The sequence below is a fragment of the Sinocyclocheilus grahami genome, unplaced genomic scaffold, assembly GCF_001515645.1.
Source record: "Sinocyclocheilus grahami isolate Dianchi unplaced genomic scaffold, SAMN03320097.WGS_v1.1 scaffold618.1, whole genome shotgun sequence".
Classification (NCBI taxonomy): Eukaryota; Metazoa; Chordata; class Actinopteri; order Cypriniformes; family Cyprinidae; genus Sinocyclocheilus; species Sinocyclocheilus grahami.
The window spans coordinates 331058-352154 of NW_015505797.1; the positions used below are offsets into that span (position 1 = coordinate 331058).

The 21097-nt window shown below is 40.3% G+C and overlaps 1 protein-coding gene across 1 annotated transcript; it reads left to right on the forward strand.

Moving 5' to 3' along the window:
* Window positions 1-8497: 8497 nt before the first annotated feature.
* LOC107557764 (cationic amino acid transporter 2-like) lies at window positions 8498-20454 on the forward strand. Its single transcript, XM_016241288.1, has 11 exons — window positions 8498-8867; window positions 9845-10000; window positions 10113-10275; window positions 10645-10781; window positions 15146-15368; window positions 15974-16110; window positions 16343-16445; window positions 17875-18002; window positions 19160-19326; window positions 19933-20041; window positions 20241-20454. Exons 1-11 carry the CDS (start codon window positions 8498-8500, stop codon window positions 20396-20398), a joined length of 1851 nt encoding a protein of 616 aa, XP_016096774.1. The 3' UTR covers window positions 20399-20454.
* The last annotated feature ends 643 nt before the right edge of the window (window positions 20455-21097 follow it).

Below are 21097 nucleotides of genomic sequence, written 5' to 3' on the forward strand. Positions count from 1 at the left end.
CTCCGGCCGGACAGGGCATCATCACAGTATGGTGAGGGGCGTAACATTTCCGTCACACGCTTGAGGTATTCGGCCAATCACAACGCTTTGGATAGCTGGCCAATCACAGCACACCTCGCTTTTTCAGAACAATGAGCTTTGTAAAAATCGACGTGTTTCAAAAAAGGCGGGGCATAGAGGAGAAACAATAATGTACAGTATGTGGAAAATAATGTTTTTTTAACTTTAAACCGCATAAACACATTTCATTACACCAAATACACAAAATAATTTTCTGTTTAGCAGCATCATATGACCCCTTTAAATGAGTCTACCCCCCCCTCCCCCCCCAGATGGTGGATCAGCACCTAGAGATGACCTCGACAGCTCTGAATGTGAGCAGAGACCATGTCAACTAGATGAGCCCCAGAGACAGATCCCCTGTGAAGACTGCCATCAGCACAATTCCTCAGCAAAGGCTATGAGAACCAGATGAGTCCTCTGCACAATCTGACTAAGCTGCAGCATGGAACAAACTGCTGATTTCGTCTGGCCAGAGGAGACCTGACCCCCTGACTGAGCCTGGTTTCTCCCGAGGTTTTTTTCTCCATTCTGTCACCGATGGAGTTTTGGTTCCTTTGCCTGTCGGCTCTGGCTTGCTTAGTTTCGGACACTTTATTTCTGGCAATATGGTCGGCCTGATTGCACAGACACTATTTGAAGAGAACTGAACTGAGTTTCACTGAAAAATTTACTGTTTGCTATTGTCCTCTTGCATTATCGACACACACTGTTTGCCTGTTTAACACTGTAAATCTGCTTTGACACAATCTGTATTGTATAAAGTGCTACATAAATAAAGGTGACTTGACTTGACTTGACTAGCTACTGAGTATCTGGGGTTTCTCTACTCTGTCCCTCGAGGTTCAGTGTAGAGTTTAGCTCCAACCATGACCAAACTCACTTGAGCAAGCTAACAAAGGTCTACAGGATTATCAGAAAGTTACAATCAGGTGAGATTGATCATCGTTCAAACTAAACTCTGTAATTTGTAATCCAAAAAGCAAAGGTAAATGCAAACATAACAGCTGATCATTATTTATAGAGACAGGTTCATTCAGCTCAAATGAAACAAAGTTCTAAATTCTCAGTGCTAATTAACTACTTACGGTCTGTTATGTAACAGTTGCATGACATGGGGAAGTTGAGGTGAGGATCTAAGTGCAGCAGGAACATAGTTCCCCAAAGCATAGCATGTTGAAATAAGTATGCCTAAAGTCCCCAGATGGTCTAGTATAGGGGTGCCCAGTCCTGTACCTGGAGATCTACCTTTGTGCAAAGTTCTGCTCCATCCCTAATCAAACACAAATTAACCAGCTAATTAAGGTTCCGTTAACACTGACTATACATCTGAAAATGCATCTTTTTCTCTGCGTTTTGGCCTTTCGTCCACACCGAGGTGGTGTTTTTGTCCTGCGAAGACACTCTTCAAAGTGGATGAATCTGAAAACTCCATTTTGCATGTTGTAGTGTGTAGTTGCACAATCTCGTCACATTATAATCCGTAATTATGTCCCCACTGGATGCAACAAATGCCTCGTTTATAATGGGTTTTAATGTTTTTGTCTCGTCTCGTGGCATACTGCATCACAGTACGGTGAGGGGCGTAACATTTCCGTCACACGCTTGAGGTATTCGGCCAATCACAACGCACTGGACAGCTGGCCAATCACAGCACACCTCGCTTTTCAGACCGATGAACTTTGTAAAAAACGACACGTTTCAGAAAGGAGCAGAAACAATAATGTACAGTATGTGGAAAATAATGTGTTTTTTGAACCTTAAACCACATAAACACATTTCATTACACCAAATACACCAAGTAATGTTCTTTTTAGCAACATCATATGACCCCTTTAAGGTTAGGGGTGAGGTTAGGTGCTCTAAAATATCTATGAAAGTATAAATGTATTTAAAATTATTTCTATTTTTACAAATGCATGCAAATAATTAAATCTGACGCATAAGGCATACAACTGAACGCAATGGAGTACCCTGCACATCGAAAAGTGACGCTAAAGGGATACCCTGACTGTTAAAATGTGGACCCAAGGGGTCCTGACCAAGCGTCAACATGTGATGAGTTGCGAGTAAGATTCGAGATCGATCTGTGTTTGACATCAACGTTCCACGAAAGTGATTCGAAAGCATAAGGAGCCGTCTGCTCTCTATAGCTCTCACGGATGTTCTACACCAATTGATCTGCAAAGTGCTGTGTCAAGTCGAACTGGTTCTGCAGACTTCAGTTTCAACGCTGCTCCAACACGTCCCAAAGCGCACCCTAAACCCTCGCGGCCCACACTTTCATGACATAATGCCGCGTTGACTGTCAGGTAGAAGTCTGCGTGGAGCTCGCGAGCACCCTTCTGAAAGCTAAAATGACGAATGGGACACCCTACGGTCTCGTGGACATAACGGACACGTGCACGCGGCGGCCATTGTGCACATGAAGTGTGCCATTTGGAACAGGGCCATAAGGTGACCACCAGATTTCTGAAATGAAAACCGGGGACATTTCCTTGTTCAGTAGTCAAAATATCATTGATTATGAAACGGGGACACTATATTGTATGTTTTTGTTTTTTTGCAATTGTTGTGGTTTCCATATATTAATATGTTAATTAATAATTACAATGATGTTTGAGGATCAAACTTACCTTATTAATTGGCCTACAATTCACAAAAAATCACGTATGAAAATTGTAACTATTGCAAATAGTAAACAGATCAAAATAGTATTATAACAAAATTATAACTTTAAAAAAATACATTAAAAATAAAACAATAAATATGAGAACGTGTGATAAATAAAACTGAATTAAACAAACATTTTCTGACTTTAAGATTTTCACAAACTGTGAGTATAAAGTAATTACAACTTTTCAAATGAGTTATTTTATCTTTATGCTTTTGAAAATGTACCTTTACTATCCCTAATCAGCCTTATTATTTTGCACTTTAGGCTAATTTTGACCACAAAGTATGTGCTTTCTGCAAATGTAATTGTGCAAGTGTAATTGGTTAGTTTATTATTTTTAAAAAAACATATTATTCATATCTGAGTTGTAATGGCGGAAGTTTCAGGAATGTTTAATACTGTGTTAAGAAAAATCCTGCAACCTTATCATGCCTTGTTATACAGTGCACACATACAGTATTACTTTTCACATGTATAGTTAGCATGTGACTGCCTTGAAACCAATAACGGCGTCTCTTTTGATAATGGGCTCTATGCACGGTCACTTCCGTGTTTTTCCTCAGGATGCTTATTTCGAAACATTGGATGCCATTGTTCCTAACAAAGAGCTTTCAGAATGACAGAGGAGAAGACTAACAGATAAATGGACCTGTTTTGTTGTGCTCCCCGTGATCCAGTTTTTCCCCTCTCGTTGATTAGTCATTTGATTCACCTGTGTCTTGTAATTACCCCTCGTTAAGCCCTTATTTTAGTGTTGTCTGCTCCATGTTTCCTTGTCCGGTATTGTTCATCTCCTGATGTGCTACGTGTATGTGTTCCTGCCTGCCCTGTGTTACCTCTGTTTGGATTATTAAAGACTGTTATTCATGACTCTCCTTCGTCTCCGCGTTCCTTGCTCCGCAACCGTGACTGTAGGAGCAGACTGTAAATGTATCTCTGTCGAATATTGTTACATTATCTTTTCATATCTTGCTACATTCATAATATATAACATGCCTATATAATTAGGCCTTGCAGAAAAAAGACAAAACACAATCATAGTGGATATGGCACCGTTCATAATGTATGCAACTTTTTTTTTAATGGTCAATTTACCCTATACCTTTGTTTTTGTTTGTCTCAGGAGAACGCTTTAAAGTGGTGTCACCAGTCCTTCAAGTGGCAGAAGTGTTAAAAAGACCATTACGCTATCATTACGCTATCACAGTTATTAGTATTTTACACAACTGTATCAAATGATATGTATCTGTGTTAAATTTCTTCTTCAACGTTATTGTGAACTTTTATAAACATGCTAAGAGCACAATAGCAAATCAAATACATTTGCCCATTAACTGTTGCATAATGAATTGCTATGCAACAAACAGGCAGATTAACATACTACTTGTTTTCTTTCCGATTCGGTAGGAGGAATTGCTTGAGTAGTTCAAATTGAATTATATAATATGTGGAGTGTGTATTTGAGGGTATTAACTGTGACAGAATGACTGACACAACATTTACCGTGACAGAATGTAACTATGCGACAGAGCACAATTTTATATCCCAAAGCTTGCCTACTCTTCTGCTAAGCACTCAAAAAGCATCTACTTTTTCTTCTCAACAAGAGTACATACTTTTAGGGCATTTAGTATAAGTAGATGAATTGGGAGCATTATAGACAAGTTCATTCAACTCAGAAGATACAGAATGTTTTAAATACTCATCAGTGTTAATACATTTAAACTAATTTGTATGATTTTCCCATGCTCAATACAATTAAGTTTATATAGGCTATATATATATATATATATATAAATACTTGTTTGCTCATTGAGTTGTCAGTCGTTAACTTTGTTATACAAAGCTGTTGTGTTTGCATTTACCTTTTGGATTACTTTGAATTCTTGGATTAACTTTTTTGTTATTAATAAGACATGATGCATAGATCCTCACAGACCACAAGTATGGATTTAGCAAACGTTCATCATTCTCCTTAACCAAGGTGACGAGCAACAGGATCATGAGCACCCTGTGGCCCTTAGACCCTCCAAGAAAATCTGATTTTGAATTGGCTTATTTTTTTGTTTTCTCTTTCATTTTGGAGAAGAAAGGAAAACAAATGAATGCAACAAATAAGGGCAACAGGCAAATCACAGTTGCAGAAATTGTTTTGAGTTCAGATCAGCAAGTCATTAAAAAAAAAAAGATGTAGTCATACACAGTATTTCAGGTGTCGTTTCATTAGTATATATACACCTGCTAAATAAGAGTGTAAGTATTTAGACGACTGATTAGGAAGCAAAGCATTAGGAGATCCATCATTGCAGATTATTAAAGAAAGATTAATGATTAAGTCGTTTAACTTTGCATTCTAGTTGGCATATTAGACCTTTGGTCATTTTCTGAAGGGTTTTGGCTTCAGTTTTGCTTCCTTCAGCAGAAATCTTTGCACATGATCCCCTCACCTTTCAGCGATTCTGAGAGTCACTCCAACCGTCTACCAACTACAGCATGTATTTATGCACATTTACTTAAAAGAAGAAAAAAACCTTACTTACAGTCATTCTCAACCATCATTACAAGTCAGCTTGACCACACCTGTGTTGAGTGGGTTGTTAAGTTGTAAACTGTAACATTAATAATGATTATCCTATACCTTTGCCTTGTCGAACCTGAATTCAGTTCCCCTGTTTCCCCTTCGGCACGCATGCTGACCCTATACAGTCTATGATGCTGACAAATAATGCAGCCTGTGAGTATGTTTTCATATTTAAAGGGGTCATATGACATTGCTAAAAAATAACATTATTTTGTGTATTTGGTGCAATGCAATGTATTTATGTGGTTTAAGGTTAAAAAAACTATTTTTTTTCCCACATACTCTACATTATTGCTTCTCCTCTATGCCCCGCCTTTCTGAAACGTGTCGATTTTTACAAAGCTCATCGTTCTGAAAAGCGAGGTGTGCTGTGATTGGCCAGCTATCCAGTGCGTTGTGATTGGCCGAATACCTCAAGCATGTGACGGAAATCTTACGCCCCTCACATACTGTGATGATGCCCTGTCCGGCCGGAGCGACGAGACAAAAACATTCAAACCCATTATAAACCAGGCATTTGTTGCATCCAGTGGGGACATAATTACGGATTATAATGACTTATACTGTCTTTTTACGCTTTGCGTTGCATCGCGCCGCGTAAACATAAAACCATGTCTGCATTTGTGATCAGCACTTGTTGTTTGTCATTTCTCCGATCACAAATGCAGACATGGTTTTATGTTTATGCGGCGCGATGCAATGCAACGCGTAAAAAGACAGTATAAAGCCCCGTTCACACCAAGAACGATAACTATAAAGATAACAATAAAGATAACGATATTAGCGTCCACACCAGTGAACGATATCGTCTGTTTATTCTAAGCGCACGCTCGTCTGCCGCTTTAAATTCTTGAGCTCATTACAGCAGGATGGATTCTGATTGGCTGTCAGTGTTTTATCGTTCATCAGCTGGGAAAAAATCGTTTTGAAAGTGATCACTGTATCCTCTGTATCGTTATCGTTATAGTTGTGGTGTGAACTATGCTATTCTTTAATATTGAGAACGATTTTTAGAACTATATCGTTATCGTTATCTTTATAGTTATCGTGCTTGGTGTGAATGGGCCTTAAGTCATTATAATCAGTAATTATGTCTCCACTGGATGCAACAAATGCCTGGTTTATAATGGGTTTGAATGTTTTTGTCTCGTCGCTCCGGCCGGACAGGGCATCACAGTATGGTGAGGGGCGTAACATTTCTGTCACACGCTTGAGGTATTCGGCCAATCACAACACACTGGATAGCTGGCCAATCACAGCACACCTCGCTTTTCAGACCGATGAGCTTTGTAAAAATCGACACGTTTCAGAAAGGCGGGGCATAGAGGAGAAACAATAATGTACAGTATGTGGAAAATAATGTGTTTTTTTAACCTTAAACCACATAAACACATTTCATTACACCAAACACACAACATAATGTTATTTTTTAGCAGCATCATATGACCCCTTTAAGAAATGTACAAACTAGTCAATTATTGTCTGAAACATAATAATTACTTTTAATTAGGAATATTGTATAAAAGAAATATGAAATTATGAGTCAAATTTCAATGATATTAACTTAAGTCAATCGCATTGCATTGTGGTACTGAAAACCCTGCGCAGGATCCTAGTTCCTTCACACTACATGCTGCGGTGTGTTAGTCTGCTATTCGGGATATAGCCATGGACTTCAGCCACGGTAATAATAAGAGTCAGCAAGAAATAACAGATTTTGCCCCTTATCTTTTTAAACAGCCATAGTATCAGATTTGAACGTCATTATTTCAATGAATCATCTTTCATTGTATTTTTTCCCCTCAACTGCTCTCCATTTATTTTATTTTATTATTATTAATATTATATTTTTACTTTTTCATTCTTGTTTTTATTTTTGTGGTTTACTGTAAAGTGCTTTGAGCTGCATTGCTGTACGATAGATAGTTCTTCTTCTTCTTAACCTCTGATAAAGTATTTGTATAACACATTTCATACAAAGTGCGTAATTCTGAGTGATTTAGGCATAATGAATAAAATAAGAAACAGATTATTTTTAAGCATTTTATACATTTTACATCCCTTTAGTTAATGTTTTATTTTTTTTATTTTTTTCCTCATTCCCTCTTTTTATTGCCATAGCTGTTATTTTTATGATTTCTTTATAAACAGTTAATGCTCTGACCTATAAAGTACTTTGAGCTGTTATATACAAAGGGTTGTATTCAAATAAAATGCATTATTATTATTATTATCTCCTGATAACAGAAGCACTGTGCAAGTCTTCCGTAGCAGCACACAGAACAATTAAGGCAAGGTATGCTTATTTGTATAACACACTTCATACACAAGGTAATTCTGACTGCTTTAAATAGACATAATGAAGAAAAGAAGAAATAAGCTGATCGTGTTTAAACATAAAAAATAAACATAACAGTTAAAAATGACCAAAATATTATATTTTTACTTTTTCATTCTTGTTTTTATTTTTATGGTTTACTGTAAAGTGCTTTGAGCTGCATTGCTGTACGATAAAAAGTTCTTCTTCTTCTTAACCTCTAATAAAGTATTTGTATAACACATTTCATACAAAACACGTAATTCTGAGTGCTTTAGGCATAATGAATAAAATAAGAAACAGATTATTTTTAAGCATTTTATACATTTTACATCCCTTTAGTTAATGTTTTATTTTTTTTATTTTTTCCTCATTCCCTCTTTTTATTGCCATAGCTGTTATTTTTATGATTTCTTTATGAATAGTTAATGCTCTGACCTATAAAGTACTTTGAGCTGCATTTTATATACAAAGGGTTGTATTCAAATAAAATGCATTATTATTATTATTATTATTATCTCCTGATAACAGAAGCACTGTGCAAGTCTTCCGTAGCAGCACACAGAACAATTAAGGCAAGGTATGCTTATTTGTATAACACACTTCATACACAAGGTAATTCTGACTGCTTTAAATAGACATAATGAAGAAAAGAAGAAATAAGCTGATCGTGTTTAAACATAAAAAATAAACATAACAGTTAAAAATGACCAAATGGGTTTAAATAATGACAAAGACTTGAATTGTAAAAAATAAAGAAAAACAAATGCTTGAAGTGCAACACAATGTTTCTATTGAACACATCTATTATTAGCATGACATATGTGACATATGACATAATCACTGATATTATTGTCTCAGGATGTCCTGTGACATGGTGCTGTCCTTTCTGAAGAGCCTATCGAGGCGAAAGCCACTGGAGCCTGATGGCGAAGAGTCCAACTTTAAGCGTTGCTTAACCACACTCGACCTAGTGGCCCTTGGGGTGGGAAGTACTCTGGGTGCTGGGGTCTATGTCCTTTCCGGTGAGGTTGCAAGAACAGTAGCTGGTCCCAGCATCATTGTGTCATTTTTCATAGCAGCAGTGGCGTCTGTGTTTGCGGGCTTATGCTATGCAGAGTTCGGTGCCCGAGTGCCCAAAACTGGCTCTGCCTACCTGTACAGCTACGTCACTGTCGGAGAGGTGTGGGCCTTCATCACCGGCTGGAACTTACTGTTGTCATACATCATAGGCAAGAACAAACATTATGACCCCAGCATTGACAATACATTCGAACAAATATGCTTTATTTGAGCTGGCTGTTGTTTCTCATTAATGCTGAAAATGCCCATCACCTTGACATTTGAAGGAACAATTGAGCCAAAAATTTACATTTTCTTACACTCATGTCATACATTGATGACTTTAATTCTTCCATGAAACATTGTTTTTTTTTGCACACAGCAAACAGAAAATTAAAAGGGACTATTTTAATATATATTTCTGCAAACTTAATGCTACACATTATATATATATATATATATATATATATATATATATACATATTTAATTTTTTATTTTTTTGATAAAAAATACGAAATGTTGTTAATGAGAGAGTGCACAGGACAGATTTAGTTTCAGATTTCAAGATGAATTGCATACATACGTCATTCGCCCGTGCCTGTCATGTCACATCCATACACAGAGAAAAGTAGCTCCAGCTGTGGGTACATAGTGTTGTCAATGAAAAAAAAAGATTGACCATAGATCATTCAAAACAGGAACCATCGGTTGTAATAACAAAAAAACGATATTTATTTATCCATCCTCTCTGATAAGACCGCTGCCTCGAATCACATTCATCCACACAGAAAAGCAGAGCTGGAGCACAACCAAACAGTTCTTTCGCAAGACGCAATTCTTAGTTTTTAAAAGCTAGAGGGCAAAGAGTTACATAGAGTAGCTCTAAATATTAAAAAGATCAACTCGCAATGCTTTTAGGAAATGCAGCCCAGCTCAAATAAGATTTTCTATTAACTTTATAACAGCATTACACAATCATTTTAATCGGTGATATTAATCTTACAAGATTTATATTTATCTTGACATTTTGCATGACTCAGTAAATTATAATGCCTACAATTAAATGGCCTAAACACCTGCCATATCGAATGTTTGAGAACCACTATCAGTTTGCACAATTGCTTGATCTGAATGACTTTATGACAGGGACATCCAGTGTGGCAAGAGCATGGAGTGGCACTTTCGATGACCTGATTGGAAATAAGATTGCAACTTATTTGAGGGAAAATACACCAATGAATTTACCTGGCCTCGCTCCCTATCCAGACTTCTTTGCCGCTGGCCTTATCCTGGTTTTGGCAGGTAAGTAAGACTTATAGTAAATTTGTTGTAGTGTCAATAAATTAGTTATGTTAAGATACAGTCATTTGAATCAACATGGGTTAAATTTATGTTGATTGTTGTAATTTCTCAGGGATCCTTGCCTTTGGGGTGAAGGAGTCTGCCATTGTCAACAAGATCTTCACAGCTATAAATATGGTAGTTCTGGTTTTTGTAATCATTACTGGATTCATCAAGGGTGACATTGGAAACTGGCAGATAACAGAGGAGGATATTTGGAATTACACAATAACTGCGTATGTTGCATTATGAAATTTACAGAGCAATTGCAGTAATTGTAAATCTTTTGACTGCACGTTTTAGATCAAAAACGTTAAAAATTAAACTGGGAAACTGAGAGTTTTAATGCACATTTAAATTACTTTTTAGAATACGTACCTGGTTTTAAACATTGCTATTTTATTTTTTTTTTTTTTTTAGAAATCTCTCAATCTCAAATGAAACTTTATACAGAGCATTTGCAGTAATTGTAAATCTTTTGACTGCAAGTTTTAGATCAAAAACGTTAAAAATTAAACTGGGAAACTGAGAGTTTTAATGCACATTTAAATTACTTTTTAGAATACGTACCTGGTTTTAAACATTGCTATTTTTTTTTTTTTTAGAAATCTCTCAATCTCAAATGAAACTTTATCCAGTTTTGGAGCTGGAGGATTCTTTCCGTTTGGTTTTGAGGGAACTTTTGCTGGAGCCGCAACCTGTTTTTATGCCTTTGTGGGATTTGACTGCATTGCAACCACAGGTACTTCAACAATAGGAATATTTAATTAAATGAAAAGAAAATGGCAATTTGTGTTCCAAAACTGTATGCTGTTATTTTTTCCAGTTCATAGTGACCATGTCCATGAAGCTTCAAAACGAGAAAAAGAAAAAAAAAACTGAACACTTAATACACTCATGCATGCATCACAGATTCACATTTTCACAACGTTAACCGTATCGTTTTCAAAAACGTGCACTTTCAAACCCATTTTCAAAAGTTTGTTTTTTCAAGCCCCCAAAACACTGTTGTTGTGTAATTGAACAGACAAAACGGATCAAATGTTTTCCATATTTAGTTGAAAATTATGTTGTGTTAACACCCTCTCAGCTGACCTAGTTCCCTTTCGAATGGTCTCTCCCATTGCGTTACATGCTTATGGGGTAAGCTCCTGTTTACTCTGATACTGAAGCCTGATTTTTTCACATTCGTGTAGCTGCACGAACTAATGGTGCTTCAACCCGCCAAAAGGGGTGGAGCTAACTGCTATATTAGTCAACTCTGAGAGCCATTTCGTCAGAATTTTTCTCCTTCAGTGACAAAGATCATCTCCTCACTGGACTCTGAAGAAGCCGAAGCAAGAAGTCAAACTAGAAGCTCAGCCTGCTGCTCGCCGCCATGAGAAGAAGCCCCGGCAGCGGAAGATCACTAGAAGCCTTCCCCTGTGGCCATCCGGCATCTATTAGAGCAAATTTCCTGGCAATGCTGTTGCAAATGTCATGCCTGAGTGTGGCTCATGCAGGGATCCTCTGCATGATGCAGATCGGCACAGTGAGTGCGTCGCTTGTCTGGGCAGCGCCCACGCTCACTTGGGACGGAATGCTCTCACTGTGAGAGCATGAGTCTCGCCCTTCTCCGCTCGTGGATCGTCTTCTTCCACGAAGGCGGTCCTCCCCGGCTTGCTCTCCCGTTTCTTCCCTCCCAAGAGCCTAGGAGGAAGAAACAGTGGGACAGCGGGGTTCAAACTCTGGCACAGGTCCCGTGTGCTTCACTCTTCCCGCAATGCCTCGACTCGCCTGAGTGCTTAACACGTGAGGACCAGCACCCCTCGTCGGCAGCGAGCGGCTTGATTTCCTTCGGCGGGTCTGTGGAGGAAGTTGTCGCAGGACTCACGGATGACTCAATGTCATTGACAAGTTCAGATGCAGAGGAGTGGGCGTGTTCCGGCGAAGATCCCGACACCCTCCCTCTGACGCAAACAACACGGACCAGCATGGACAACGAGCTGATCTGCGTTCTCAACCAAGGATGTGGAGGATCTCGCCCTAACTTAGTCGGCTCCAGAAGAGCCCGCCTGAGGCCTTTTAGGCGAGTGGTACCTGAAGAGATACCATCAATGATCCTCCCACCAGCGCTGTCCTTCCCAGAAGTTTGTGAAGAACTTACTAGGACGTGGAGCGCCCCCTACTCGGTGCGTGTTAATCCTTCCACTTCCGCTGCTCTCACCACTGTTGACACACCCTCCCTCTGACGCAAACAACACGGACCAGCATGGACAACGAGCTGATCTGCGTTCTCAACCAAGGATGTGGAGGATCTCGCCCTAACTTGGTCGGCTCCAGAAGAGCCCGCCTGAGGCCTTTTAGGCGAGTGGTACCTGAAGAGATACCATCAATGATCCTCCCACCAGCGCTGTCCTTCCCAGAAGTTTGTGAAGAACTTACTAGGACGTGGAGCACCCCCTACTCGGTGCGTGTTAATCCTTCCACTTCCGCTGCTCTCACCACTGTTGACGGCTCTGAAGAACAAGGTTATGGCAAGCTCTACCCTCTCGAAGAGGTAGTCATTGTGCATCTGTGCCCTCCATCGGCCCAGGGGTTTAAAGCCCATGCAGCACAGCCATCTAATCCGTCAAGGACTACCTCAGCCCTAGCAAACAGGGCTTATTCAGCAGCTGGCCAGGCTGGCTTAGCGCTTCACATGATGGCCAGTGCTTCAAGTGTTTCAGGTCAAACTTCTCTGCACCATGGACGAGTCCAGCCAGAGTTCTGATGCCTTCAGAGAGCTGTGCACAGCGATGCTACTAAGGCCACTGCGCAGGCAATCGGCAAGGCCATGGCAAACTTGGTGGTGCTGGACCACCACTTTTGGCTAAATCTGACAGAGATCCGGGACGCTGACAAAGTCGTCTTCCTAGACACTCCAGTTTCTCAGAAGGGACTGTGTGGCTCTGCCATGGATGGTTTTGCTGAGCAGTTTACAGCGACACAGAAATCATCGCAGGCAATGCGTCACATCAGGCTGAAGTGGTGAAGCGTTCCAGAGCCTAAGTCTGAGCCTGGGCTTCAGCTGCGCCCCCGGATGGCAAAATGCTTCCCGTTTCCCAGGGCTGCATCAAGGTCCCCGCCCCAGAGTGACGTTGGACTCTGATCCTCAGAAGCCATCCTGATCCCCACGCAGAGAGGAAGAAGACAGGGTCAGTTCCTGCCGAGGCCAAAACTCCCTCAAAGAATTCTCGCACTCGGTCTGCATCCCTCCACTTTACTCTGAGCAATAGAAGCTCTATTCAGGCTGGGCCTGCTCTTCTCATTCAGCGCGCACCGAAGCAAACTGACGCTGTGGTTTCTCTGGGCCTGCTCCACATGTGGCCCCTCCAGTATTGGCTCAAAGCCCATGTCCCGTCCCACGCTTGGTGCCTGGGAAGTTTTCATCTCAGGGTAACCCGCCACTGCATCAGAGCTGTGGCCCCTTGGAAAACCCCTCGCCTGTTCCAATCAGGCATACCGTTGGGACTGACCTCCAGAAGTAGTGTGGTTACGACAGATGCCTCCAACTCGGGTTGGGGAGCTCTGTATGAGGGCAGACCGGCGTTCAGCTCCTGGTCAAACTTGGAACAACGCTTAATGGCTGATAATGGCAGTTTTTCTAGCACTAAAAACCTTCCTGCTGGCTTTAAAGGGGCACCATGTCTCAGGTCATGCTCCCTTCACAGGTTGGCTCGGCGTCTCCTTTTATGGGCACAGTGCAATCTCCTCTCGCTGAGAGCAGTTCATGTGCCAGGCAGACTGAACCAAGGAGCAGTCCTGCTGTGCAGAGGCAATGTAGCTCCAGAAGAATGGCGACTGCATCCCCAAATGGTACAAACGATCTGGTCTGTCTTCGGGAGGGCAGAGGTGGACCTCTTTGTCTCAGAAGACAACTTTCACTGGCCAATAGACTTTTCAAAGCAGGGAGATGCCCTGGCCCATGATTGGGCCAGCTTTCACCTGTACAGCTTCCCCCCGGTTGCCCTGCTTCCTCAGGTTATCAGACGGGTCTGGGAAGTTAGATGTTCGGTCCTCCTGGTTGCCCCACTCTGGAGGAATCAGACATGGTTCCCTGAGTCCCCTGGCCGATACCATTGAAGACAGATCTCCTCTCTCAAGCGAGAGGGATGATTTGGCATCCCTGGCCAAAGCTGTGGAGCCATCATGTTTGTCCCCTCAACGGGAGTCTTTACAACTCCCTGCGAGTGTGACTAATACCATTTTGAAGGCTACAGCCACGTCTACAAGATGCCTCTATGCCCTTAAATGGTTAGTCTTTTCTGACTGGTATGCAGCAAGAAATTAGGACCCATTCTCTTGTGACGTGTCCTATGTGCTAACCTTTCTACAAGAGCTGCTGGACAAGGGGCACACCCCTTCCACGCTCAAAGTATATGTGGCAGCCATTGTGGCAAATCATGCCCTCGTGGATGGCCAGTCAGTCAGCAGAAATGTCCTTGTCGTTAATTGACTTGTCAGTCAGTGCTTCATGCCTTGAGTTTAGGCCTAACAACTGTAGAGTCATCCTCAAACCAAGTCATCACCCTTCTAGCTCTTCCCAATTCAGAGGAAGAGAAGGGTCCCAATCCACTCTGCCTGGTTCGGACTCTTAGGCTGGTTTCACACCGCTAGCATGGGTGGCATGTGTGCATGTGAGTGCATTCACACCAGGAGCAGCGCTTGAGCGTTAAGCAGGAGCATCCCGTGAGTAGTGCTGAAGCGATGGTTTCGGCGCTGAGTCTATTTTTGCTGCGCTGCTCATGCGCAATTAAAGTGACAACACACTTTTGTTGAACAAAATAACTATGATTTTACAAATAAGTGCTAAAAATTAACAGAATAAGCATATCTGGTGTGTTTTAACAAGAATTGGAGTATGTCAGAAGAGAAAATGAAGAATCATCGTAAACACCTTCATCTGGTTTTTTTATTTATTTGGATGTCCCTGCCCTGCAGGCACAGATTGTGCCCGCTTAAATTTATCTAATCCCCTCTGTAAGTAGAGAAGGTTTTGTTATGTATTCCTCAGCCTAAGCAGCTTTGTTCTCATTAGCTCATGCTTTTTAAAAATAAAAAAAAATCTCTGTCTCCTGTATCTAGGTGAGGAGGTCAAAAACCCTCAGAAGTCTATCCCTATAGGAATCGTGGCTTCTCTTCTCATCTGTTTCTTGGCTTATTTCGGAGTTTCGGCTACTCTCACCCTCATGATGCCCTACTACCAACTAAATGTTCAGAGTCCCTTACCTGTAGCCTTCACCTATGTGGGCTGGGATCCTGCAAAGTATGCTGTAGCTGTTGGATCTTTGTGTGCTCTTTCAACAAGGTGAAGCAACACATGTTGACCCATAAAGCACTTACTACACTAGACTCATACTGTTAGGACTATAAAAAGCAGCATTACATGATCAGAAAGAGGACAGTATAGTATATACTCACTAACTAAAAAGGAAAGCTGTGCATTCGTTCGGTAAAATTAGCATCATAAAGTCAAATGTAGTATGCATAATGCAGGACTCTATACTGTCAAACACGGTTGTCAAGGATTGATGTTGATGCAGGATATATCAGAACAGAAGTTAATTATTTAACACATATTGTGGTCAATCCTTGCTATTGTTAGTTTGGGTCTTCAGTCTACTAAACCACCAGTACATCCAGGTTCACTAGGTTCTCTGTGAGAGATACGTTTTTAAGAACTTACAGTAGTTCTATAAAAGTGCACAGTATAGATAAGTGAAGCAAACTTGCAGCTGAACTTGACAGTTAATGATCACAATGCAGAAAAGAAGAACTATGAGAAATGAACTTGCCTCATCAGTTTTAATGGGGATGACTTTTGCAGCTGATAAGAGTTGCTTAAAATGCACAACATAGTAAAAGAAATAACAAAGTAAAACTACTGTAAACAGTTTGTTTACTATTCAACAGTCTGCTGGGATCCATGTTTCCTATGCCTCGTGTGCTGTTTGCGATGGCCAGAGATGGGCTGCTATTCAAACCACTGAGTAACATGAGTTCCAGACAGAGCCCTGTCATTGCCACACTCGCTTCTGGAGTAATAGCAGGTAATTCTCTTTGAGAACACATCAAAGTAATACACCATCATAACCGTAACTAATCTACATAACATGCCTTAGGCAACCTAACTACTACACCAGAGAAAGATACTTAAGGCCATCCCAAAGGCCACTGCTCTTAGCCCTGAAGTTGAATATACAGTATAGGAGATGTAAATTTGGTTGTCTTCATTTAGTTTTTGACTCTGAAATTCTATAAGTGAACTATTTGTGTTTGTAGCAATAATGGCCTTGGTGTTTGACCTGAAGGCTCTAGTAGACATGATGTCTATTGGAACACTCTTTGCCTACACCCTCGTAGCCATCTGCATCTTAATTCTTCGGTAAGTTTCAGACACAATACATAATAACATAAATAATATAAATATCTAACTCTGCCCTGGTCGTCACTGGCTCCTCTGACTACTCCTCACCGGCTCCTCAGCCCGCCGGCTCCATCGGCACAACCGCAGCCTCCTGATCCGCTGTGTTCTTTGGCATCTGAAGACTAGGGTTGGGTACCGAAACCCGGTACTAATATGGCACCGGTACCTATGTAACCGGTATGTACTAGTACCGACTCCGAATGCTAAAAAAGATTAAGAGTGCATCGATTAGCAATGGATTGTAAATATACTTAATTATTATGAAAATACCAGATGGCTTGAATAAAACAGATAAACTATACTGTCGCAGTCGAGTGTTTATTGTCTTTGTTTTATCATTCAAAACGTTTATATGTTCTCTTTACTCAGTTAACTTACAGCTATAATAGCGATGCCTTTGTCCATATAAGGGATTTCCTGAGTTTCGCTACTTCTATGACTGGATATGTGGATTTTCTGTGTGAGGGCGCCCGCTGTCGTCCAGTATGAATGAAACATTTCACATTTTATAAGTATCGGTTCAGGCACCGTTTAGGCACCGGAACCATTTTAAAAGTATCGATTTGGCACTGGTATCGAAAAAACGCAAACAATTCCCAACCCTACTGAAGACTTCCTACCCTGCCTTGCCCCTTCGATCCCTCAGCTCCACCATGGCTCTACAATCTCTTGTCTGTACCGTGGTCCTCCTGCCTTCCGGCTCCACCCGGGTCCCTTGTCCCTCGCCATGGTCTGTCGATCCCATGCTTTCACCATGGACTTGGCCCTCCAGTCCTTTGGTGTCACAGTGGTCCTCCATTTTTTTATCTCCGCCACTGATCTCTGCCCTGCTGGCTCCACTTTGGTCTTCCGATCCCCCAGCTCCACCTTGAACCTGTGATGTTTCCCTGGTCCTCAGTTCCTCTGATTTCCTCTTGGTCTCCACCTCCATCAGGATTATATAGATTATCTTCATTTTGTGTAATAAAGTACTGTGTTTAGATCAGGGGTGACCAAACATGCTTCTGGAGGGCCAACGTCCTGCAGAATTTAGCTCCAACCAGCTTGCCTGGAAGTTTCTAGTGATTCTGAAGAGCTTTATTAGCTGGTTCAGGTGTGTTTAATTAGGGTTGGAGCTAAACTGTGCAGGACAGTGGTCCTCCAGGAACAGGTTTGTACACCCCTGGTTTAGAACCATGCATCAGTTTCCCCTTCCTCTCCCTTCCAACAACATTACATAATTATTTTAAAAACATTTATGCATGTGCTAGTACTGACAGTGTGCGATGCTCAAACCATTGCTCAATATCCAGAACCAACACAAATGCTCAGACAACAGACTTTGATGTAAATTACTGACAATAGTAACAGATGTGTGCAATGAAATTAACTATTTTTATCCACACAGGTACCAATCAGAGCCAGCTGAGATCAGTGAGAAAGCAGAACTTCAGAAGAAATGGAATCCTTTTTGCCCCCCTAAAAATGCTTCTGCTAGAAGTTCTAAAGTTGTGTCTGTGCTGACCGTACTTACCGGTAAGTTTCAGTTTTTATTATTCCATGCTTGCATCTGATGCCAGGACAGTGGTCCTCCAGGAACAGGTTTGGACACCCTGGTTTAGAACCACGCATCAGTTTCCCCTTCCTCTCCCTTCCAACAACATTACATAATTATTTTAAAAACATTTATGCATGTGCTAGTACTGACAGTGTGCGATGCTCAAACCATTGCTCAATATCCAGAACCAACACAAATGCTCAGACAACAGACTTTGATGTAAATTACTGACAATAGTAACAGATGTGTGCAATGAAATTAACTATTTTTATCCACACAGGTACCAATCAGAGCCAGCTGAGATCAGTGAGAAAGCAGAACTTCAGAAGAAATGGAATCCTTTTTGCCCCCCTAAAAATGCTTCTGCTAGAAGTTCTAAAGTTGTGTCTGTGCTGACCGTACTTACCGGTAAGTTTCAGTTTTTATTATTCCATGCTTGCATCTGATGAGTAAGTGTAATCTCCAGTATGCTGTATCTATAAATGTCATCTTTCTTGCACAATCACAGAGAATGATGGGAAATGTAGTTTAGTCGCACAAGCCTGTCTTCTCATAAACCTACTAAATAAACAAAACTAAACCAACAATAAACAAACTTAATTGGACTTTTATGATTAATACCAATTTGCTGCTGCCATAACTCTTTAGAAAAAGACCTTAAAATGAATGGAAATTCCAAGCTTAAAGAAAATCCGAAGTAAGTAGTTTTCCTGGAAATTATAACTCAATTTGTAAATATAATCATTTCGACAATAATGCACCATTAATAGTTGTGGTTTTAATGAGTATTTTAATATTTTAGCAATTTCATGCTACCAATTATTGCTATCAAATTTAAGTATCTAACAAAAAATAATGACTCCTGCACACTGCTACAACTTGCAAACTTTAATAAATGTTTCAGTCACGTGACCTTCATCAGGCATTGTTTACAAACAGGAAATGAAACTCAAAGCAGCCAACGAGAACAAATCAATAATCAATAAAAATCAGTCATAGTCAATGACATACCAGGACAAGAAACTGAAACCTAAACGAATCAACATTCAAGTGCATTTAACCTAATTTTATGCTAAAATGATTTCATGCTAGCATGCTTTCTCCACTTCATTTTTACTTTTAATGTGATTTCTAGTTGTGTTTGTGGTTATCCTGAGTGTGACCATCACAAAAGGTGTACAGGCTGGTCTGATAGCGGAGTGGTGGATTATTCTGATTATCACTTTGGTTTCGGTGGCGTTTCTCATGACTATCATTATTGTTTGGCGACAGCCGCAGAATGGTAGCAAGGCTGCATTTATGGTAAGCTGTCACTCACTGGGTGAAAAAACCATCAACATTTTTTACATTTTAGCAACAAGTAATGCATAAAATGTGCATAGATGTGTTGTTCTAAAAGTGGTTCTCAAATGCTTTTGCTTCAGACCCCAGATTTTACATTTGACAACCCAACATAGTACCAAAATCATTAATAAGTAACAAAAAATTAATTAAACTCAGCCATGAAATGTATTGATACTACCATGCATAGGTCAAAATAATTTACAATTTTATATTAACATGGCATACAACAGAAATGTGCTTTACATCAATAATAATCAAAATAATCAAACTCTATGCTATTTTGTCTTACATGTATCCATCACCTAGTAATATGGCTAATTTTAATTTAATTGCAAGTAACATGCAGTTAAGTGTCCAAAACATTACCTTCAGTTCACACTTAAGCATTTTCTATTAAAGTATATTATAAGTATTCTTTTTAAAAGTATGCTAAAGTGTACTTTTCGTACATTAGACATGATCGGGTTGTGATCCGACAGCTGAGAACTTCTGTTGTTAAGAACATGGACATTTTCTGTTTAGAAATAATTTGACTGCTTAAAACAGTTTCACATTTTTCTGTAGGTCCCACTTCTGCCACTACTCCCCATTTTCAGTACATTTATCAATATCTACTTAATGGTCCAGCTGGGTGGTGAGACGTGGATTCGCTATGCAGTGTGGATGGCAGTGGGTAAGACAACATGAATATTTACAGTATATTGAGGAAAATAATTCAAATTAAACACTGTCAGGAAATTAGTGTGTGAGGAAGTGGTTTGGAGAATAAATCTTGTTCATCATGCACATATGAGTTTACAGTACATGCACATTTCAGCATATACCAACCATTGTACATAATAAGCATGATTGTATATCCTAATGAAATATAGGCTTGCTCATCTACTTCTGTTATGGAGTGCACTTCAGTGTACAGAAGAAACGGAACCAGATTTCCAAACATCCCATCAATGTTGAGACAACTGACGTTAAATTGGAGGACAAGAAAAATATCGGATCTACTTCACCAAAGCTACAAACCAAGCTTTAAAGCCAACATTAATGTTTTGTGCTTTGCTCCTGAGACAGAGAAACTACAATACGATTTTTGTTCTGTACTGAAATTTGAATTATAAGGATAAGGATATATTATGAAGCATAAGGATTAATTTGTAAAATATTATAAAACAAAATGATGACTGAGAGGTACACTCTCTATGGGATGAAAGTATGAAACTTAAAGGTATATTAGAATTAGTACCTTTGAATGTACTGGCCCAGTATCAGTAGGTATTAAAGGGGTCATGAACTGCCTTTTTTATTATGTTGTACTGTTCTCTGAGGTCCACTTATAATGTTATCAAGATTGACATAAAAAAACATCATTATTCAGAAGTAATAGGCTATTTTCTGTCCTGTTTTGACCCCCTCATCAGAGCGCTCTGTTTGAATAGGCGAATCGGTGGAATCGGTGGGCGGGGCTAAACAGGCAGGGCTGTAGAATCGGTGGGCGTGGCTAAACAGGCAGGCTGTAGAATCGGTGGGCGTGGCTAAACAGACAGTGATGTAGAATCGGTGGGCGTGGCTAAACAGACAGTGAAGTAGAATTGGTGGGTGTGGCTAAAGAGGCAGTGCTGTAGAATTGGTGGGCGTGGCTAAACAGGCAGGGCTGTAGAATCGGTGGGCGTGGCTAAACAGGCAGGCTGTAGAATCGGTGGGCGTGGCTAAACAGACAGTGATGTAGAATCGG

Coding starts and splice junctions, on each gene's coding strand:
- LOC107557764 (XM_016241288.1), top strand. CDS start 8,498: ATGTCCTGTGACATGGTGCTGTCCTTTCTGAAGAGCCTATCGAGGCGA. Junction 8,868..9,844: donor ACTGTTGTCATACATCATAG/GCAAGAACAAAC, acceptor ACTTTATGACAG/GGACATCCAGTGTGGCAAGA. Junction 16,446..17,874: donor ATCTGCATCTTAATTCTTCG/GTAAGTTTCAGA, acceptor TTATCCACACAG/GTACCAATCAGAGCCAGCTG.